This window comes from Diceros bicornis, chromosome 39 (assembly GCF_020826845.1).
Source record: "Diceros bicornis minor isolate mBicDic1 chromosome 39, mDicBic1.mat.cur, whole genome shotgun sequence".
NCBI lineage: Eukaryota > Metazoa > Chordata > Mammalia > Perissodactyla > Rhinocerotidae > Diceros > Diceros bicornis.
The window spans coordinates 14,869,596-14,892,220 of record NC_080778.1 but is presented as its reverse complement, the minus strand read 5'-3'; the positions used below and the strand labels follow the sequence as shown (position 1 = coordinate 14,892,220).

Below are 22,625 nucleotides of genomic sequence, written 5' to 3'. Positions count from 1 at the left end.
GGTGCCTTCCTCTTCGTGCCCCAGCACCAGGGGTTGGCTTCGCTTACACACTTCTCTTACTGTATTTAGTTATCTGGTTATTTCTCTGTTTCTCCAATAGACTGTGAGCACCTTGAAGGAAATAAATTTGCCATTTATAGTTATATCATTAATACTTGGGACAAGGTAAGTATTCAGTACATGTGAAATAAAGAAATGAGTTTTATGAATGAATGAATGACAGAAACGTCTTTTTTCTCTGACAATAGAGAAAATACTAAAGCAGAAGCCACTTTGGAAAACAGTTTGGCAGTTTCTAAAAAACATAAACATATAATTACCATACAACCCAGCAATTCCACTCCTCTTGGGTATCTACTCAAGAGAAATGAAAGCATATGCCCATGCAAAGATTTGCATGCAAATATTTATAGCAGCATTATTCATAATAGCCAAAAACTGGAAACAATCTAAACATCCATCAACTGGTAAATAAATAGTATGATATATTCATACAATGGAATATTGTTTAGTGAACTACTGACACATGCTAAAACATGGATGAATCCTGAAAACATTATGCTAAGCGAAAGTCAGACACAAGAAATCACATATTACTGTACGATTTCTTTATGTGAAATGTACAGAGAAGGCAAATCTATGGAGAATAGTGGTCACCTGGAGTTGGGAGGGGGAATGGAGATTAATCGTACATGGACATGATTTTATTGATCTGATGAAAAAGATTTAAAACTAATTTATTATGATGGCTTCATCATTCAGTAAATTTACCAATAATTCTAGAATTTTAACTTTGAATAAGATGAATTTTATGATGCATAAGATATATTTCAATAAAGCTGTTTTTAAAAACATGAGATGCAGGAAAAGTTTGGGGAACAAAAAACTGAATGAAATTACTCTGTCTGGCCATCTGTAAGACTTGAATGAAGGTAAAATACGAGATCTCTGATGATCCCCCTGATGACTCAATATGATTTATTCAAACTTTAGATGCAAAATTAGTTTCATATTTCTCATATTCTATGGTTTAAGCCTAACTGTGGCTTCAATTTTGGACTTCAGGAATTTTAGAGACAAAAATATTTTGTATAGAATTTGCCATACTTCAGACATATTTTTAAAAATTAATTCAAATAGGACATCAAATTTTAATATTTAAATGCAAAAGTAAGTGTTCATTGCCATCGATAAAGTTTGGCTTTTTCCTACGATAAATACCTTGCAAAACAGACAAAATTACTTAAGTATCTACATAGGTCAGAAAGGTAGACAGGCAGACCTAAAAAAATAAGTGATGGATACATTCCAGAGGCTAAGTAGGTCAAAGAACAAACCAAAGACAAATGAAGCATAATATAGGAAATTACTATGTATTTTAAGGTTAAAAATAAAAAGTATAATTATCTTTCTAGTCTCAGGGGGACCATGTTTCCTTGATTCTAAGAAACCTGATTTTTTACACTTCAATAATTTTGAAATCAAGAGGCACCTTAGAGTCTATATGTATTTTCATTGTAGCATTTCCCCCCACTACCTATTATTAAATACATTATGGGTCTTTAAATGAATAGAATCTTAAATTCAAGGAAAATAATAGTTTAAAAAACAAACTATGAATTTCTTTGTAATATGCTTTTGTGTTTATGTGTGAACATGGATTTAACACTCTTGGAATTATTTTAAATAAATTTAAGTGAGGTTACCCAATGAATATCAGAATCAGGAGAAGCTGCAAAATTCCATTTCTCCAAATAAATTTGTGGTTTGCTTACCTCCGCCCTGAAACCCCCAACACACTGGAAACAGGCAAAATCTAAACTCCAAGCGGAGCTGCCCATTCTCATGTCACCTTGGAACAGTTGTCCCTAAATTCTAATGGAATACACAGACTTTTGACCACTAGATAAATCTGAATTATATTCTCTAAAATATAAGCTAAAAATGAACTGAGATGCAGGAAAAGAAAAGATAGGATAAAATCAATTGTCAAACTGCTAATTCTACAGAGAAACAGTCATTCTCATACACTGCTGGTGGTAGTGCAAAATGGAACCCAATGGAAGACAATTGGGCAGTAACTAGCAAAAATTCACTTACCCGTGACCCAGAAATCCCACTTCTAGTATCTGTCCTAAATATAGAAATGTATAATGACATGTGCATTGCAACATTATTTGCAATAACGAAAGACCGTAAAAAATCCAAATGTCTATCCTCAGGGGACTGTTGAATAAACTATGGCATCTACATACAATGAACAACTATGAAAAATGACATATATACATATTAGTAATCTCCAGGACATAATAAGAGAAAAATTAAGGTACAGTTCAATAGACATAGTATGATAATTTCGTGTAAGAAAAGAGAGATAAGATATGCCTCAGTATACATACTTGCCTATATTTAAAAAAAATCAGAAAAATAAAAACAAACATAAAAAGAGAGAGGAAAGAGGGTAGAGGAACAGGGATGAAAACAAAACTTATATTGTAACTTGTTATATAGTGCTGACTTTGGAATTGGGTAAATGATTTATATTAAAAAAATAAACCAAAAAAAAGAAGCAATTCCTAAAATTAAAAACAGAAACAAATGAACCTAACTGAATATAAACATGGTGACATAAACCCACATGGATAATAATTACTCTGAGACACTTTAGAGCACAGAATTTTGACTATACATAGTTAGTGAAATAGAGTCTAAGAACTTTTAGTAGTGACATTGTTATTATTTGTTAAGAGAGTTTTAGTAGTTTTCTCCTCTCTTCCACTTCAAAAAATTGCATGGAATCTAAAGTTTCCCTCCTCCTTTCCATATGACAGAGTCCATGACGCTGCTTTGTTCTGATAAGCAATTCCTCTCTCTTCCTTTCAGAAAGGAAATATGAAGATTACAGACCAAGGCAATCCACATTCTCCAAATATTACCTGGCCTGCAGGCAGAGATCTGAGCTTATCAGCACTGGGCTGTGACATGCGTCGTAAGGGAAGCAAGAAAAAATGATGTTTTGTTTTGTTTTGTTTTGTTTTTCTAGATATCAGAAGCAGGCCTGGCAGTGAGAATGCCTGAAATCTTTTTAAGAAATATAATAATCTTGAGTAACATCCAACAATAGCTAACATTTATTAAGTGCTAAGCATAGGCCATGGAGGTACTACCATCTCGGCCTTTAGAGGAAAATTAATCATATCCAAGTGCCAGAATTTATGAAACTGATGGGTTTTTAACCTAGACACCAAACTGGATGGGCATTATAAAGTGGGAAGGTTATGTAGTATTATTAAAGTGACAGAACTCAGACCAGAACCCAGCAATCAGTTAAATAATAATAAATGAAGAAGTTAAAAAACTTCAGTCTCAACCAAGAGCTAAAATAGGAGAAGAGAATCTGCAGCTGATGGATGTCACAGAAGAAAGAACTCTGGATTTAGAATCAGAAGATCTGATGCAAGCTACTTACTGTGTGTCCTTAAGCAGAATATTTAACCTCTTGAGTCAGCGTTGCCACAGTGAAAAAGCAGATACAACCAGCATCTCAAGACTAACTGAAGTTAACATAGATGTATGTAATACTGTAAAATTATTAAAGCTACACAAAATATGTAATATTGTAAAATTATTAAAGCTATACAAAATTTAAGATTTTATTCTCATTAATTTCTAGGAATTAATGATAAGAATTGGGGAAAGGAATGGAAAGAAAACCAAAGAGAAAGAATGACCCAGAAAGACAAAGGCAAAGAAAAATAAGTTTTTCTCTCTGTCCATTGTCAGCTGAATAGCTGGTTCTATGTCTCAGCTCTCCCTGTCTTCTTTGCATCAGATTTATCGTTGTAAAAAATATTTTAAATTCTTTGGAGAACAATAATGCTAGCAGACTCACTGTATCCTTCATACATTATCTAGAGTATGTTTTTATTAAAACTGTTGCATTTGCTTTTATCTAACATTACCTATGAATATAATGAGATTTTGACCCAAAGAGACTTTCTTCTTCTTAATGCATAGAAACAGATATTCTCTACAGAGAAAACATTTGGTAAACATTTTTGACTATTAAACAGAAAAGCCCAATTTCCTACAGAACCCACAGGTTCCTGTCATTAATTAGAAAAATGGACTGAAGGTGTTGATGGTGATAATCAGGATGGTTCTGAGGATGCTGAGGCTCCAACAAGAGGAAGAGAAAAATGACTCTGAAAGAAGCAGACCGCTTGTAGCTGATGCTCCTGGTGACCCAGCCACATCCCCCCATCCTGACCACCCAGGCCACACTGGCCAGACTTCTCATTGACAGAACCTGCATCTCTCTGTGGGAGGGCTTTTCTAGGCACCAGATTCTACTCCCCTACCTGTGCAGAGGGGCTCAGGAAGCAATGTTCCCAGGATGAGCCCTCAAGCAATGACCAATGGGACTTGGTGTATAAATACCCCAGCCCCCCTGCCCCTTGTTAGGAAAACTCTGAGGTGCATGTTTTTCACAGACTCTCAGAGTTCCACAGCAGAATTCTGTTTCAGTTACCCACAGTCACAATTTGCTTGCTAAGGAGAGCTTTGCTAGCTAACTTTCCATCCTTTGTCACTTCCCCATTCCCTTTCTAAGTATTTCTGGTATCACTTTCCAAATAATCTGCTGGCAACCAAATCTTCTTCTCAGGGTCTGTTTCTGGGAAACCTAAACCAAGATACCATTCCTCTTAGATAGAAAATGTTCCTATTTATGGTTCCTACTCGTGAATAGCCCAACTATGTGGCACCGTAATTCCTCTTCATTATTTCCTCCTAAAAATCACCAAGGGTATGACTACCATACTATTATATTAGGTCATATTTAAGTGGTGACCAAGAAGTGACCAGCATCCTATTTTATGATCTGTATATCAGCTCTTCTAGCTAGCCACTCTTACTTACATTCTTCCGGTCTCTCCCTACAGAATCATATCTTAAATGAAATTAAGTTTCTAGTGAACTTTCTGGTAGTCTGACATACAAAGATAGTCATTGCCTTCCAAAATATCATTTTTTTAAAAAATTAAGATGGAGACTTCACAACGTAAAAGAATCTCGTGTTAATGTTCTCTGTCACATAAAACCCTTAGCACACAAGGCCAATCATAGTCCTGCCCTATCCAACTTCATCTCTCACCTGTTCTTTTAGAAGCCTTAAAACGCTAGAGATAATTTTCACCTATATAAGGTTGGTCTCCTCAGCAGCACGGTGAAAAAATAAAAAGGAAGAAAGCACTAATAGGAACAAAAAGTTTTAAGTGAATAGGAAGCAATGTGATTAAATCTCACTAGTACTGGGGCTGGCCCGGTGGCGCAGCGGTTAAGTGCACACACTCCGCTTCCGCGGCACGGGGTTGGCAGATTCGGATCCCGGGAGCACACCGACGCACCGCTTGTCAAGCCGAGCTGTGGCAGCAGCCCATATAAAGTAGAGGAAGATGGGCACGATGTTAGCCCAGGGCCAATCTTCCTCAGCAAAAAAAGGAGGATGGGCATCAGATGTTAGCTCAGGGCTGATCTTCCTTACAAAAAAAAAAAATTATTACAGAATAAATTACATCTCTTGCTATCTTAATAAATTTTATCCACCATCCATGGTTAGAGCAGCAGTGGAGTGAAGAGTAAATAAAGGAATACCATTTAAGAAAATTAAAAATCTTGTGCACTTGATTTCTATATTAGAAATTTAGGAAAAGGAAAAAATAAGGTTAGTTTTTTTTAAATCATAGTCAGTCAGTACAACACACAATCGCGCCTTTGTACAACGCATATTAAATCTTCCAATACTTCAGGAACTGTCAAATCTCTTCCAATTGTTTCCATGAGTTTCCTGAGTGCCATCAAGATCCAACTCAACCACAACAAAACAAATAATCTGATTCAAAAATGGAAAAGACATTTCTCCAAAGAAGATATACAAATGGCCAAAAAGTACCTAAAAAGATGCTCAAGGTCAACAATCATTAGGGAAATGCAAATCAAAACCATAACGAGAAAGATACTACCTCACGCTCATTAGAATGGCTACTATCCAAAAAAAAAGAAAACAGAAAATAACAAATGTTGATGAGGATGCAGAGAAATTGGAACACTTGGGCACTGTTGGTGGAATGTAAAATGGTGCAGCCACTATGGAAAACAGTATGGCAGTTCATCAAAGAATTAAAATATAATTAGCATATGATCCAGCAATTCCACTTCTGGGTACAAAACCAAAACTTTGAAAGCAGGGTCTCAAAGAGATATTTGTACACCTATGTTCATAGCAATATTATTCACAATAGGCAAAAGGTAGACACAACTCAAGTGTCCATCAACACATATGAATTGATAAACAAAATGTGGTATACACATACAACGGAATATTATTCAGCCTTAAAAAGAAAGGAAATTCTGACACATGCTACAACATGAATGAACCGTGAAGATATTATGCTAAGTGAAATAAGCCCATCACAAAAGACAAATACTGTACCATTCCACTTATATGAGGCACCTAGAGTAGTCAAATTCACACAAGAAAGAAAGTAGAACAGTAGTTGCCAGGGACTGTGGAAAGGAGGAATAGTTATTGTTTAACGAGTACGGAGTTTCAGTTTTGTAGATAATATAAGAGTTCTGGAGATGGTTGCACAATAATGTGAATGTACTTAATACCACTGAACTGTTTCCTTAAAAATGGTTAAGATGAGAAATTTTGTGTTAGGTGTATTTCACCACAATTAAAAAAATTAAATTAAAAAAACATTTTAAAGATACTATTCTGAAAATCATTATTTGTCAGTAAAGGATGAAAATGCATTTGCCACAGTAAGTTTCATAAAATTTGAAGTGTGAAAATATCAGTGGTTAATGTGCTGTTAATGAGCGTCATCTCCTTCACAGGTAATAGCTATCTATTCACATCTCTGTTTAACAGATAAGAAGACCCAGAGAGGGTGGGTGGTTTGCCTAAGGTGGTATATGGCTCAGCGTCAGGGTAGAAACTGTCCCCCTGATTCTGAACCCAGGGATATCTTCTAGTACAGCATGTCATTTCCTTGTGTCTTTTTTTTTTTTGGTGAGCAAGATTAGCCCTGAGCTAACATCTGTTGCCAATCCTCCTCTTTTTGCTGAGGAAGATTGGCCCTGGGCTAACACCTGTGCCCATCTTCCTCTACTTTATATGTGGGACGCCTGCCACAGCATGGCTTGATAAGCGGTGCGTAGGTCCACATCTGGGATCCGAACCCGCAAACCCCGGGCCGCCGATGCCAAACACGCAAACTTAACCACTATGCCACCAAGCCAGCCCCTCCTTGTGTCTTTTTTAAAGACATTGTTTCAAACATGTTCTCCTAAATTCTAACTCCTTTAAAAACTATTCAACATTTTAAAAAATTTTTGCACCGCATAGCTTCCTTTTGAAATGTTCTTGAAACATGCTCTATGGGAGACTAAACACAGAAGCATGGGGACAGATGACTTTATCAGTTAGCTTGTCTGTAGAAGCAGCCGGGGCCTTGGCCTTAAAAGAACTTGCTCCAGAGAGATGATAAATCTTCAAATAATGACTTCTCGGGAAAATCCTCAAATCTAACCAAAAGTTCGGCTCATTCTGTGGGCCGCTTCTCATTCCGCTGCTTGGGAAATGTGCACACACCACCATATCGTGTATTACCTGAGCTCTCCCTCCAGGTTAGGAAACACTGTGCTGAAAAATCCCACAGAGCCTTCTAGTTCGCTCCTCTGTTTTATGGTTTTAAATCATCCTTTACACAGGGTCAGTAGGCCTGGGTAATCTCCAGCATAGGATGGGCCATTATTGCCAAAAGAAATCATTTCTGGCATCTGAAAATCCTTAGCATCCTAAAATCACAATATTATGCAGGCACATTTCATCTAAAGTATAAAGAAAATTGTCTTTCTTTGTATGTGTTCTTTTGATTTTTTAAATATGGCTTAAGATGCATTTGATCTTCTCAAAATCCCTCTGAATTATGTAGAGATAGGTTTTGGTCAAAGTGTACTTATAAGAAAATGGATGCATAGGGAGTGAAGGGGTTCAGAACAGGCCTCCACAGGATGTGTCACTTTGGCATGTGGAATATTTTGAGCTAAAGGCCGTCGAGACACTGCAGGCTCAAGAGAAACTTCCACCTCGCCCTTAAAGAATTTGAATTGGGGGTTTTGCCAATAATAAGAGTTATTTACTAGCAATAAATTTTTATAATCTATGTGTATGGCAGGGCAAACATCTAATTATTCAAAATTTGTTCTTCTTCTTGTCCTATGAATTATCCTTCTCCCCTCTGAAGCCCCAAGCCCCTATCCCATTCCTTGGCTCAAGATGGCATAAATACGTCATTTCACTTTTCTGTCGCTGAATCTCTCACGTACGTGGGGGTCTCAGACTCACTCATGTATGTGAGGTTCCCCTATGTACAAAATTAAATTTGACTTTCTCCTGTTAATATGTCTCATATCAATTTAATTCTTAAACCAGCCAGAAGAACCTAGAAAGATAGAGGAAAATTTCTTCCTCTCCCACAAAAGTTGCATCACTGACCTAAAGGTACACAGCTCCATGAGAAAGTGCAGGACTAGAATCCAGGCGACATTTCTCATGTCGTAGGTGCTCATAGGTGATTCCTAATGAAAGGTACAGAAGACTTAAATGTCTCTTTTCAAGGAATAATTAGCCCATGCTTTATTTTTCTTAGGCTGAAAGAAAGGCACTCTATGTTTACCGAAACTTTCAGAACAGTCGTCTCATGAAAAGAGAAATGCCGACTTTCAGGTATCATTTTCTGCAAAGGTAAATTTTGACTATTCTAAAAACTGATTAGATCTTTGGTATAGAGATTCTCATAAAACTGATTCTAAGAAAAATCCCTTCCAAATCTAAGATCCTCCGAAATTCACATGAAGTGCACGTGCAGCTCGAGACTGAAAACATATGTTCGAGACACAGTTACCTGAACTGGCAGACGCGTGGAACCATTCAGACGGTGAGGGAGAAAGACAACCACATTTGAGCAGGCAGATTGGATTCTCAAAGAACTGAAAAGTCTGCATAATATGTATTAACCTACAAACCTCAGCAGTTTACTAAATTTTTTATGAAATAAAGAGTTGGGTGATTCACCTTTTCTGGATGAAGCCCAGGGGCCCCTGGGCTCCCTTGAACTATTGACAAATCAGCACAAATGCCATCAATAAACGGTTACTTAACTACTAAAGAACATAAGTTTCTAGTAATTTTATACAAAGAAAGAAGGTACACAACTAAAATAAGCCGAAAAAAAAGTAAATGACAATGAGTCCAAATGAAACTCTAATTTTTAGCTACAAACTCTTCCTCCTTCTAGTTGCATATTATTGTCCCAGTCTCCCAAACTTGGAATCATTCTTATTTAGCCTCAAATGTTTCAAGTCCTATATCCAAGCACTCAGCATAACTTGCCCTTTCTTATTGTGTGGTGTGTCCCAAATTTTCACTGTTTTCACTCTAGTCCAGGAGTTTATGTCTCAATGCCTGCATTTGGTCACCGTCTCCTAACTGGTCTTCTGAAAACTCTTTCATTCTCCAATACCTCCCATTTATTACTGCTAGATTAATATTTTCACATGCCAATTTCATTAAGTCATCTTCTGACTCAAGAATATGCAGGGGCTCCCGACTGCCTATTGGATCAAATCCACATTCCTGCACAGTGCGTTTGAGATCCCCATTTATTAGCCCTAGCTCATCCCTGAATAGGTACACCATGCAGCCCAGAGAACAGAGCCTGGTTTTGATATTGCTAGATCTTGTTTTTAATCCCAGCCTCTGCCATTTACTCCTTATGCAACTTTGAGCAAGTTACTTAAATTCCCTGAGCTTCAGTAAACTCCCTTGAAAAATGGGAATAATAAAATCTACCTTGCTAGGTTATCATGAGAATTCAATGTAATACCTAACACAGTGGGTTGTCACAGCTCTTTTATATTTTCCTTCGTTTGCTGACAGTAGTCCCCAGACTAAAATGCCCATCTTCCTACCCTCTACCCCTGAAAAAAACTGCCTTCCATGGCTGATCTTAAGAGAATTTTCTCCCTGAAGCTTTTCTATATTCACTTCAACACACAGGAATAGTGGTTTTTTTTCATGGTGAAAACTCTGTTTATCCAGTAAAGAAGGCTAGCCTCTTTGACCAAGAAAATCATGCAGCTTTGGAAAATGATAAAAAAGGAAAAACGCATCTTCCTGGTAGAAAGGAAAGCAAACCTCCAGAAATAAAAGTCACTGTGGCAGAACTCTCTCACAGTGGCCCAAAATATTTCTCTTACCCCCAGGATTACAGAATTCATCTGTCTTGCTCAATCTCAGAGCCATTTTTTTAACCAATCTTTCTTTGATTATGTCATTTACATACGTCTTTTCTCCTCCACCAGTCTATAAGCTCTTAATAAGGAGAAGAAATGTAGTCTCATTTTTTTAATCCTATAATAGCAATTATAACAGTTCCCCCAAATTATTTTTAAGTCCTCAATAAACATTGGGGGAAGGATTTGTAGGTGAGTGGGTAGGTGGATAAATGGATGAGATGGATGATAAACTTTTTACGTTGGGTTCACTTAAAAAGAGATTTTTAAAAATCTATTATCTGTAACTAATATTAAACTATGCTTTATAATTAAAGCCCAAATTGTTTAGGCAATGCCTCCAAGTTATATACCCACACACTGTATATGTTCCCTTGATATATTTTGATACACTCTTGGATAATGTAACAAATATTCCAGAAAGAGGAGTAAATGCTCTCTGAATAGAAGCATTTAAGAACCTCACTAATCTTAAGTGGGTTATATAATATACATTTACTTTTTGATCTGTCTTGGGTATAAATAAAATCCACAATATATTTTCCGAGGAACTAAGCAAGATCTTAATTAAGAATTCTTAGAAAAGAAAAATAGGTTACAGCAAAAGGAGAAAATCTAAAAACTTAAAAATATAGGGCCAGCCCCGTGGCTTAGCGGTTAAGTGCGTGCGCTCCGCTGCTGGCGGCCCAGGTTTGGATCCCGGGCGCGCACCGAAGCGCTGCTTCTCCGGCCATGCTGAGGCCGCGTCCCACATATAGCAACTAGAAGGATGTGCAGCTATGACATACAACTATCTACTGGGGCTTTGGGGGAAAAAAATAAATTAAAAATATATATATATATATATAAGATAGTTTTAATGAATAAGTAATAACATCTTAAGGGTTATCTTGTCATTTTTTCATAGTTACATGCCTGGGGGAAAATAATAATTCTTCTCCTTCACCAGAGAGAAGATATTGATCCCAAACTTCTGCCTCCAGCTCTGCCTGGTAATCAGGTGAAACGATAGGGTGGAGGGAATGTCCCTAGGAAACCTCCTGTCTCTCTTTCAATATTTCGGTCCCCAGCCTGGCAATCTTGATCAATAGGCCCCTGTTTGCAGCCAGAGGCCATGATTAGAAAGAATCTAATAAAATAGCCCCTAATAAGGTGTTAGCAAAATGGGTAAGGCTGTATGGGACCTATTTGAGACCATGGAGCCCTTCTTGTAAATTTCAAATTGCACCTTTTCTTGTATCTATTTTTAAGAATAGAAGTAGAAATCTCTTTACTGGAAAATTATTTTCCATCAAAAGCAGTCCTTATTCACCATCTGATTTCTCAAAATTCTCATGGGTAATGTAAATGCTGACGATTCCTAACTCTCATTTATTTCTGAAATCAACAAACATTAATTGCGTGCTTAGTGTCAGACGCGTGCAAGGCACTAAAGATACACTTGTGGTCCTGCTCTACAGAGATTATTATCAGTTATGGAAAATGGCAAGTCTAATAAACATGTACAAAAGTGGAAGGCGAGTATAAGAAGAAGAAAAAGTATAGGTTGTTATGGGAGCAGAGAGTTCGGAGGATAAGGCAAGACCACCTCGATGAGATTTAGGGCATAGTGACGAAGGTTTTTCTGAGCAGAGAAACAGCATATGCAAAGGCTTAAAGAGAGCCAACATATATGACGTTAATAAGGAATCAAAAGAAGTTCTGTAGCTGGAGCTTGGGTGGAGGTGGGGAGGGTGGGAAAGTAAGAGAAACACAGGTCTGGAGACTCTCCTGAGCCAGGAAATTAATTCGTACTTTATCCTAGGGGAAAGGGCAAACAATCGCATGGATTTCAAATCCAGGATTTTAAACAGCCTGGATTTTTACGGCTGTTAAACTTGAATATGGTTTTGTAAGACTTGGCGTGCATTCTTGGGTGCTGTATCACTCTCTAAGCATATAATATGGGGTGTGAAAAGTGGGGGATGGGTGTCCGGATTTGACCTTTCTTAAGGAAATCCGGGTAGTACTGTTTGAAGCAGCAAAGCGTCACGAAAGAAGAAGGTAGACCATGCGTCAGTCCCTGGGTAACAACCATAACAACAAGATAATGCTGAGAGAGGTGAGGGCGATGTGGGGTCTCCCCAGGTGGTGTCAGGGATCAATACAGACAGGCAAAGGGACCTCATGAGATCATTTGTACTTTCACATGAGGATTGCCTGAGATTTTATTTCTAGAGTTGTTCTCTCAGAAGGCTATTGAAGGCAGTAAACAGGGTGATCTAATCACGCCATTTACCCTGGTCCGCACATGCGGTCAGGCTGGTATATAGCAACGATCCTGGGCTGAAGAGTCAAAGCGGCTGAAGGGGATCTGTGTTCCCCCACTCACTACTTGTGTCACTTGAGGCAAAGTACACCATCTCTCTGAGTCTCAGCCTTCCCAACTTTCAAAACGTGGTGACAGTTACTACCTCAGAGTGTTTTGAAGCAGTATAAAAGAGCATGTATGAAAAGTAGGTAGAAGATTCCCTGGCAGATAATAGGCGATCAATAAGCCTTTGCTGGTGGCTCTTGCTGGGATGCCGTTCTTCCGTGACCTCTCAGCATCAGGCCATATAAGAATAAATAAGGACTGGGGAAGGTAAACTAAGAAGACGTTTGGGGCCGCCCCGTGGCTTCGCGGTTACGTGCACGCCCTCGCTACTGGCGACCCCGGGTTTGGCAACCCCAGCGCGCAGCGACGCACCGCTTGTCCGGGCATGCTGAGGCCGCGTCCCACATACAGCAACTAGAAGGATGTGCAACTATGACATACAACTATCTACTGGGGCTTTGGGGAGAAAAAGGGAAAAAAAGGAGGAGGATTGGCAATAGATGTTAGCTCAGGGCCGGTCTTCCTCAGCAAAAAGAGGAGGATTGGCATGGATCTAAGCTCAAGGCTGATCTTCCTCACCAAAAAAAAAACAAAGACCTTGCCCATTAGGCTCAGGCGCCTTAGGAGGTACTTTGTTGACTCTGAATTCCTTAAGTGGCAGAAAGTAAATAAATGTTCTTAGCTTGAGGGTATGCGTCTATCTCTTATTTCACAGTTGACATTCACACGGATAGCAGGAATATGACTGTTCATTAAGTGTTCATTGAATAGCCTTTTTCCCCATAACAAACATCTAATTAGGATGTCAGGGTATGCATGTGTGTGTGTGCATGCAGAGAATTCCTCTACTACACACAGCCATAGAATTAGGGAGCTGGAAGTGTTCTTCTGTTACGTACCACTAGTTTAATACGATAATTCCGTGGCCAGATAACAGTAAACTTATTCCACGTTAGATGTTGCTAATCCAACTGTATTCAGGTACATGAGGTGCTACCTGAGTATTGCTTTAAGCGTTTGCACTAAAGCAAGTCAGGACGCGGGTGCTTAAGTGTGTCTGATGCTCTCTCTTTTTCCTCTTTCTAATCTGGTCTCAGTCACTGCTGCTCCCCGTGGAAGCATGAGATTCCTAACGCCTAAAATAGTTAATTCATTGCTCCTCTAAGAGAAACATAAGCCAAATGAGCTGATGAAGCCAAATAAGCCAAAATTGTAGCATGTGTGGTTCAGAGGAGCTTCCTTTAAATTCTTTGAAGACAAGGATAGCACCCAGAACATATTCGCTGAATAATTTGATTAAAGGAGAAAATGAATGCCTTGTTTATATCTGAGCTTTGTTACTTCCCACAGATGTGCCATGCTCCATCAGCACCCAACAGCCTCTGGAAATTTCTGAAGAGCTATTAAAAGGTAAACCAGTAAGTCCTCTCATTTTATAAAAGATGCAGATTATCACTTGCCACGACTACCCAAAGCAAAAGCCTAAAATAATATGCAACAAGAGGGAGAAATTATGTTAATCTTAATTCTTCTTAAGAAGGAAGCTGTATTTGTTCAGGAAAAATCCCTTGTGATAGAAGGTGAGACCCCAGGCCCAGGTTGCCTTCATTTGGGTATAAATATTCCATGCTAGACAAGATGATGAATGGATCCAGGAGGAGAAGAAAGAGACAAAATGGAGGTAGTGGAAGACTGCACACTCTGCAAGGTGATTCTTTCTTGTGAACCTTCCAAATCCTTGATAAAGTTGTTATAATTCACCAAAGGCTTGAAGAAATACATTTTTATGGAACTTGATGAAAAATTTTGTTTTGCATGGGGTGAAACCAAAGCAATAAGCTTGGGAACAGGGAGATGAGGAGGAAGGGGAGACAGACAGAAGCACAGGGGACAATGCTTATTGGGACAATGCTTATTCCAGGGCACTAGAATTGGATTTGGGTCCAGTTTAACCAAGGTGGACAAGTGCCTAGTGGCATATGGGCAACACAATTTTTTTTTTCTTTTTTGGTGAGGAAGATTAGTCCTGAACCAACATCTGTTGCCTATCCTCCTCTTTTTGCTGAGGAAGATTGACCCTAGGCTAACATCCATGCCCATCTTGCTCTACCTTATATGTGGGATGCTGCCACAGCATGGCTTGACAAGCAGTGTGGAGGTTCGCACCTGGGATCTGAACCCACGAACCCCAGGCCACCGAAGCAGAGCACGCAAACTTAACCACTAAGCCACCAGGCCAGCCCCTACACAAATTTTTGATTAGTTGCCAGTGAGTGTAAATTTATCAACTAAAAATTTGGCCCACAAAGTACATGCAGCACCTATTTCACATTTATAAAGTTACATACTCTAAAGCTCTGATACTTGAGTGACGGGCATACACAAATCATTTTAAAAGAATGATGTCACATAAAAAGAACTTTTCTGGCTTATGGGCAATTCCTTAGTAATTTCCCCTTAATTAATTAAAGGACATCCATTGTTGATCTTCACTATACCCCAAAGAGAAACTAAGTTCTCCTGAGATCAGCAGTTGGTTACTCTGGGGTTGGTGGAGAGAGTTGTACGTGAAAAGTCTCTTTTCATTCAATATTCAACAATATATCATTTTCAAAACATTTCAAGTCATGAAAGATCAGCACACCTTCTAACAATTACTTTATTTCCAGTCCTTTTCAACAGGAAAGCAGCCTGTGAAGCAGACCACAAAAGTGCACTGCTTCTAAAGGATCAATTAGACAACTCTCTTATCAAGTATTTTCCAAGCCTCAGTTTAATGCCATCACTGAACATGCCAAGGAATAAGAGATGACAGTCACCAACCCAATGCTGGCACACAGGTTAGCGATTCCAAAACAACCCACCTAATAAAAGGGTCAGAGGAGAAGAAGATAATAAAGGAGAAAAAATGGAAATAGCTTCTGTCGGCTGAATCACTTTACATCCCTAACAGGTCACAAAGCTGAGTCCCTTTTTAGTAAAGACCTTGACAATGTAAAATTCCCATACCAAGTGCTGTCCATGTAAATCCTGAAACGATTAGACTCTCTCACCAAATAGTAATATTAATAGATCCTGAAAGCCTCCGTTAGTCAGTGTATAAATTTGGACACCCCTCCCCAACCAAAGATTAGCCAAACAGGATGGTTTTCTCTCCGTAAAATACCATAGAATAACCTACATATCTATTGGACCAGAAACAGTTTCTAGAACTTACTTATTTGCTCTAAGTCCCAGAAATCAAAATTAACTTTTCCTTAGGGATCATCTGCTCCCCAATGATCTTTAACGCAATCTTTGTCAAGGAGGCTGGGAACAGGGGGAATACAGTGGACTCACCATTTGATTGCTATACCAATACAGTGACGATCCCTTCAGCACCACCCAGAACTTTTTCCATTTGTTGCCGAGGAAAGTTCCCTTTTCCTTTTTCTTATATAGCCACCCTTGGCAGTCAGCATGTCCCAGGTCTTTGCATGATATCCTCCTCCGACTCATGGTGAAAAAACCTGCAGCAATTACACGAAATGATAACGTATTACCCTGATGTATGCAACACAGTGAAAGGTAACTCTTAATTGTTTACCTCCTGGGAGTTGGATTTTTTACCAAGATTTATGCAAAGTAAATTCAAAAAAAATCTTTTATCTACTTTATTTTTAAACATTCATTTGGTGCTTAGACAGTACAAGATATGGCCAAGAAACAGTGAGACTAACAAGCAAGTATTAGTCGAAGAATATTAGTCAACGAGAATAAGTTGCAAAAATTAAAATCCTGAGGCTGGTAGGCACATCATTGCACTAACACAGCTCCTTTCAACAATCATAGCAGTAGTTATGCAATAGATGAAGAGGGGTTAATGCCCACCTAAAAACACAGCCGCTTTCCGACTCTGCCAGTTTTTCTAAGCTCTATTGACATACCACGAGGGATTAATCCAAATGAACAGCATGTCGTCATTTCTTAAAATCGATCCAAAAATCGCCCAAAATTAATCTGCCCAATAACAGCAAGAAGACAGACAAAAATCTGATCCCAAAGACGGCATCCAAAAGAAAAACCACACTCACTCACGCAGAAAAGGAAGACAGAAACAAAAGAGATTTAATTACCTTGAGTTTTCTTTCTCGTCTTCTGACGCAAGGGAACCTGCTGAAAATGCAGGAAGGAGAGAAAAGAGGAAATTTCTGATTGTGTTGTAACATTTGTAAAGAGAGAAGGAGGGAGGAGGTGGCAGTGTTTATGAGCAGGATGGAAGCTAAAAAAAACTCTCCAGGCAGAGCTAAAGGGGAGCTACTAGCTGAGGCACAAAATGTGCTAATTAGAATCAATATACATTGAGCTGAACCTGAAAAAAATATGTAACACAGCATTTATCACTAATGTTTCCTGTTTCCACCCACAGGCAGCTCGCTCACTACCACTTTAGTTATGACAGGTCGGTGTTCACCAAAGTTCTTAAAAATAATGAAATGTTTCCCCTTTTATTTTTTTGTGAGAGGAGAAAAAATACATCCTGCTTCTTTTCTTGCAATTTCTAAATAACAATGATTATTTAAATAAACCTGGAAGATAACTGCCACAATCTCCAAGTATGACAGGTTCACATTGGACTATTAAATTCATGGTCCTGCTACCACACAGGGTTACACCTAAGCCACATGAAATAAATATCCCAGAAAAAGAAATTCCACAACCTCTTTCGGTGAGATCTAAGTAACTATCAATCCTCCTTATCAGTAAACTCTTATTTACAGCAAAATTTAAATTTCTTATTTGGTCTTTAATTATCTCTGAATATTTCTCACATGTTTTATGGAAGATAAATTAATTACCAACTTTTATTTTATACTAGCTCTTCAAATACTCAAATCAGACATAAGACAATATATCTGAAATACACATTTTTCACAATACATTTTAAATGGTTTGTGTAAAATCAGACTATCAGCAAAAACAGAAAACAAAAATGCTTTCAAAGGGCTGTATGGGTGTGTGGGGGGGGTGTGTGTGGAGAGAGATTTTAGATTAAAGAAATTTCATTTTTCCTCTACTATATGTAAGTTGAATTTGTCCAGGTTTAAATGACAAACTTTTATGTTAACGGGTTGAGAATTTGAAAAAATTGCATATAATTGAAAAGCAGTTCTAAAAGTTGATATGTGATCGTATTACAGCATTTTATAATGTTATTCTAGATACAAGTGGCTAGTATTCTACATATCTAACTATTGATGGAATAGCTATTATATGTGGTTCTACTGTATGTTTTAAGGGGGAATCTGATACAGTGGAAATAGGATGAGATTTTTAAATCCAGAGGCCTGAAATCAACTCATGGCGGTCATAACTAGTAGGTGTGTTACCCAGAAAAATGTCACTTTACCACTTTAAACACACTTCTTCATTTCTAAAATCAAGACATTTATAATAATTCCTATCCTATGGATCTCATAAATATTTAACAAGACTGTATGCTCTGAAAACTAAAAAACATTACTTTATATGATTTTATGTAACACAACATTATATGATTATAAATATAAACAAATACTTCGTATCTAATAAAAATTTCATACTAATTTTTTTAGGATAAGTAGGACTTGTATTTCCTTCTGTAATGATGATGAAGTTAAAGTGCTTAAATTATATTTCCTAGGAAATATATATCCTAGAAAATCCTCGTACTGACTCTTTATCAATCATCCCTGTGAAAAAAGGATATAACAAAGGCAATAATGCCCTAAATTTTAGGAAAGCATAGACACGTTACATTCACATGACACATGACTAAAATTTAGGCACGTTATCATGACAACCATCTAGCCTCAGCCCCACTTCACAAAATATTTTCCACCCTGATCTTCCTCTTGGTCTAAAATTCCCACCATTCCCTCAAATGGTCTCCTGGGGTCTTTTTTGATATGCCAGTTATCCAAGATCAGTAAAACCCAATTAGTACCTATTAACAAAGTATTTTAGCCCAAATATGTGTATTATTTGCATACCTAAAACTTAGCTGAGAGTTAGGACTAAAGGCAAAGAAGAGAGTAAGTGAATTTAGATAGTGGAAATGATTTGGGAAAATCTGGCATCCAGAAATCCCCAGAGAGCAGTGAAGACAGACTAACAACTGGGTGAAAAAGAAGAAAAGGCAGTTGTAGACAGGGGCATTCCTAGAGGGTTCTGGCCCCAGATGAACAAGGTGAAACCACATTAGTTCATACAAAAAGAGCCGCTGTAAAAAGAAGGAGAGAGAGAAAAGTCACAAGAGGCCCGTTGCAGGATGTGTGAAGGGAGGCAGCCCTCACCCATCTCTCCTGACTGGGAACCACTGGATCACCTCCACCCATCCCTTATGAGCTCCCAGTGGGACTGGGGGCTCTCCAGCTCCACCATCCGCCTGCTAGATTCTTGTGCCCAAGCTGGATGGGAAGTGGCAGTTCTAAGCAGAAGGACAATACCTCAAACAGGGTCAGCACTCAATACCAAGAAAGGACTTTATTCAGACTTTTTTTTTAAGGGGGTCAGGAGAGTTTAGTCTTTGAGTCAACCATCCTCCGAGTGTATTTCTCCTAAGGCAAATTATTATAAAATCTATATAACTGTTCAAACTGTTTCCCCTGACCAGAAACAGACTGCATACTATAGAAATAACAAATTACAGGGAGTTTCAGTTTCACTTAATGTATATGAATTTGAAACCTAAATTGGTTTATAGGAGAGAAGGAAAACAGTCTTGAGAACTTTAGTGAGTTTAAGATACATTTCACTCCTCACAACAGGAAGTGGAACCCACGAACCAGTCAGTTTCAAAAAGGTCTTATATGTGGTTTTTTCGCTAGGTGAGCATTTGATGAGACAGTTTTTCTAAGGGGAATTATAACTCATCTTAACAACTATCCAGTTTTACCAGTTGTAGGTAAAACTGAAGAATTACTCTAAATTCTGAATTTACCCTAACTTGGTTCTAAAATTGGGGTGGAAATTTTTCTTTTAAATATGTATTTTCTTTTTATTGAAAAAGAGTACTTCTCTTTTACATTTTAAGATGATTGAAAAAATTCATTTGGTCACCAATCACTCAAAAACACATATAAACATGCAAAGGAACCAGTAGAAAATATACAGAGACGTCCTTTGACGTTGAATGATGAGCTAACACCCAGGTTACAGGATAATTATTATATTGACTTCTAATCTATATAGTAATTGTTAAATCTTGCAGGCACAATTTAACCTGATGATGTATTAAAATTTACAGTAAAATGATTTGTCATTATGTCGAAGATCATAATGGTCCTGGTCTTTAGCAAAATTATACAGTGATATGCTAGTAAATGCGCCCTGATTTGTAGCAGTTACCCAATTTGCGTGTTATAAAACCTCACATCATTGTCAAGATCAAGCCACCAATACTTGAACCAAGTCACAAAAATTCCTAAATATTTTAGAGCCAAGCCAACTCCAGCTGATAGAGCTGTTAGGGATGTTTCCCCGCAAATATCTTTCCTCCTCCCTTGAAAATTAAACTCAACTTTATAAAAAGAATTTTAAAGCTTTTAATTATTAAAATTTTACCCATGAAAATACATTAAACACTTTCCTAATTTTTTCAGAAGACTAACCACCTTAAATATTATGTAATAAATTAATGTGAGAAGAAAATCTGTAATAGTGAAAAATGGAGACAGATGATACACATTCTAGTAATAATAGATGGTAACAGAAAACAATGACAGCCAAGAAGCATATATAAAGTTTATACTCATATAATGTTTACCACATGCCAGGCACTGCTCTGAATCTTCTTACAAATATTTGGATTGAATTCTTACATTTATGGTTTAGATGCTATTATTATCCTCATTTTACAGATGAGGAAATTGAAGCAAATGGAGGTTCAGTATTTTGCCCAAAGTCACAAAAGTGAATGGTAAATGCAAATATTTATTTCAAGAATAAAACTCACAAAGTAGTAGCCTGTTAAGGTGTTTGCTTCTGTGGTTGGTATTATATAAAGGAGTAGGACAGGGAAGCAAGGACTAGAGTTTGAGGGAAGCTGGATGCAATGGCACTTTCTACATAGAAGAGCAATAGAAAAGGAAATAAAAGAGGGAGAATGAGGAAGAAGGGGAAGAAGAAAGAGAGAGAGGAGAGAAGGAGCTGGAGGGAGGAGGATCAGGGAGGGGTGGGTGAGGAGGAGGAGGAAGAGAGATGTAGAAAGTGAGAGGGAGCCATGTGCCAGGGAATATCTTGGAGTTTCCAGCTTAAACAATTGAATAAATGACACCAATACAGAGAGTGCAGTTTTAAATACGTATATGCTCAGTAGTAAACATATTGAGTTTGATGTACATACGAGGCATCCAAGTGGAAATACTCAGTATATATAGTATGTAAGGGTGTAGGGATTTGGGGAGAATCTGGAATAAAGATATCAAATTGGGAATCATCAGTCTATAGAGAGTAGAAGTCTTGAGTTTGGATAAGATTACCCAGATGTGTAGAATGACAATGAGTTTAAGTCAGAATCCAAAGGATGACCAATATGTCACAGAGAAGCAATAGAAGAGGAGCCTATCAAGGAGACTGAGCAGAACAGCCAGTGAAAAAGTAAAGAAAATCAGGAGAGAAGTTGTCATGGAAGCGAAGGAGAGGATCAAAAGCAAGGTGGATCCAAACCATCAACTACTGCCAGTAGGAAAGAGAAAGAAAATGTTTATTAGAGATCTTGACAAAAACAATTTCATTGTCCTGTTGGGCTGGAAGATAAATTCCAGTAGGTTGGGATGAATGGGAATTGAAGAAATAAACCCAGCCTTGAAGACTATGCTTTTCAAGAATCTTTACTGAAAAGAGGAGACATAATAGTAATAGGACCACATAGTGCCAAAGGTCACATGCTTCCTTCAAAACCACGCCCCTATACTTATAATCTCTACTGCAGTAGGATACAGGTACACACTTATTCACTAACAGTGGGATGTTGAAATTGGAAAGCAATTTAACAACACAGTATCAAAAGCTTCAACTATATCCATATTCTGAGCCATTGAGTACAGGTTTCTTTCTTCCTTCTTTTCTTTCTTACTTTTTGATATTATTTTTAAGGGAATAAAATATAAATACAGTTGTGTCCCCATATGTACGCCTTCCCTTTTCCATATCCCTCTCATTTTCCCCAGATTACACTAAACTGAATGTGATGTTTATCATTCCCATGCAATTTTAGTATGTATAAGCAACATTTAACAATACTATAAAGAATAGTATTAACATAGATATTTAATGTTCAATATTGTGTTTTGGAGAATTTTTTTCTGTATTGATACGTGTAGCCCTAGTTCACTTTCTTTTTTTTGTTTTGTTTTGTTTTTTTTGTTTGTTTGTTTGTTTTTTGTGAGGAGGATCAGCCCTGAGCCAACATCCATGCCAATCCTCCTCTTTTTGCTGAGGAAGACCAGCTCTGAGCCAACATCTATTGCCAATCCTCCTCCTTTTTTTTTTTTCCCCCAAAGCCCCAGTAGACAGCCGCCTGTCACAGCTGCACATCCTTCTAGTTGCTGTATGTGGGACGCGGCCTCAGCATGGTCAGAGAAGCGGTGTCACAGCTGCACATCCTTCTAGTTGCTGTATGTGGGACGTGGCCTCAGCATGGTCAGAGAAGCGGTGCATCTGTGTGCGCCCGGGATCCGAACCCGGGGCCGCCAGCAGCGGAGTGCTTGCACTCAACCGCTAAGCCACAGGGCCGGCCCTCTAGTTCACTTTCAATACTGTAGTGCAGTGAATGAGAATGCCGCAATTTATTCATCCATTCACTTTTGATGTACATTTGAGCTCTTTACACTTGCACACCAGCACAACAACGTTGTCTAATTTTCTTTGTGCATATGGGCAT

At 38.1% G+C, this 22,625-nt stretch overlaps 2 protein-coding genes across 5 annotated transcripts in view; one reads left to right on the top strand and one right to left on the bottom strand.

Moving 5' to 3' along the window:
* Window positions 1-16,201, top strand: part of OPRM1 (opioid receptor mu 1) — a 164,072-nt gene extending 147,871 nt beyond the window's left edge. The window contains exon 4 of the mRNA XM_058534118.1: window positions 16,163-16,201. Within this exon, the coding sequence (XP_058390101.1) occupies window positions 16,163-16,201 (39 nt within the window). The remainder of the gene's footprint in view (window positions 1-16,162) is intronic.
* The window catches only part of IPCEF1 (interaction protein for cytohesin exchange factors 1), a 164,913-nt gene that overhangs the window by 57,139 nt on the left and 85,149 nt on the right, over window positions 1-22,625 (bottom strand). For 2 of the 4 annotated variants that reach the window (XM_058534112.1, XM_058534114.1), the window contains 2 exons: window positions 16,837-16,876; window positions 16,061-16,230 (listed from right to left, as the gene is read on the bottom strand). In XM_058534112.1, coding sequence (XP_058390095.1) covers window positions 16,061-16,230; window positions 16,837-16,876 — 210 coding nt within the window. The remainder of the gene's footprint in view (window positions 1-16,060; window positions 16,231-16,836; window positions 16,877-22,625) is intronic. The other 2 variants (XM_058534115.1, XM_058534116.1) reach the window with 1 other exon arrangement.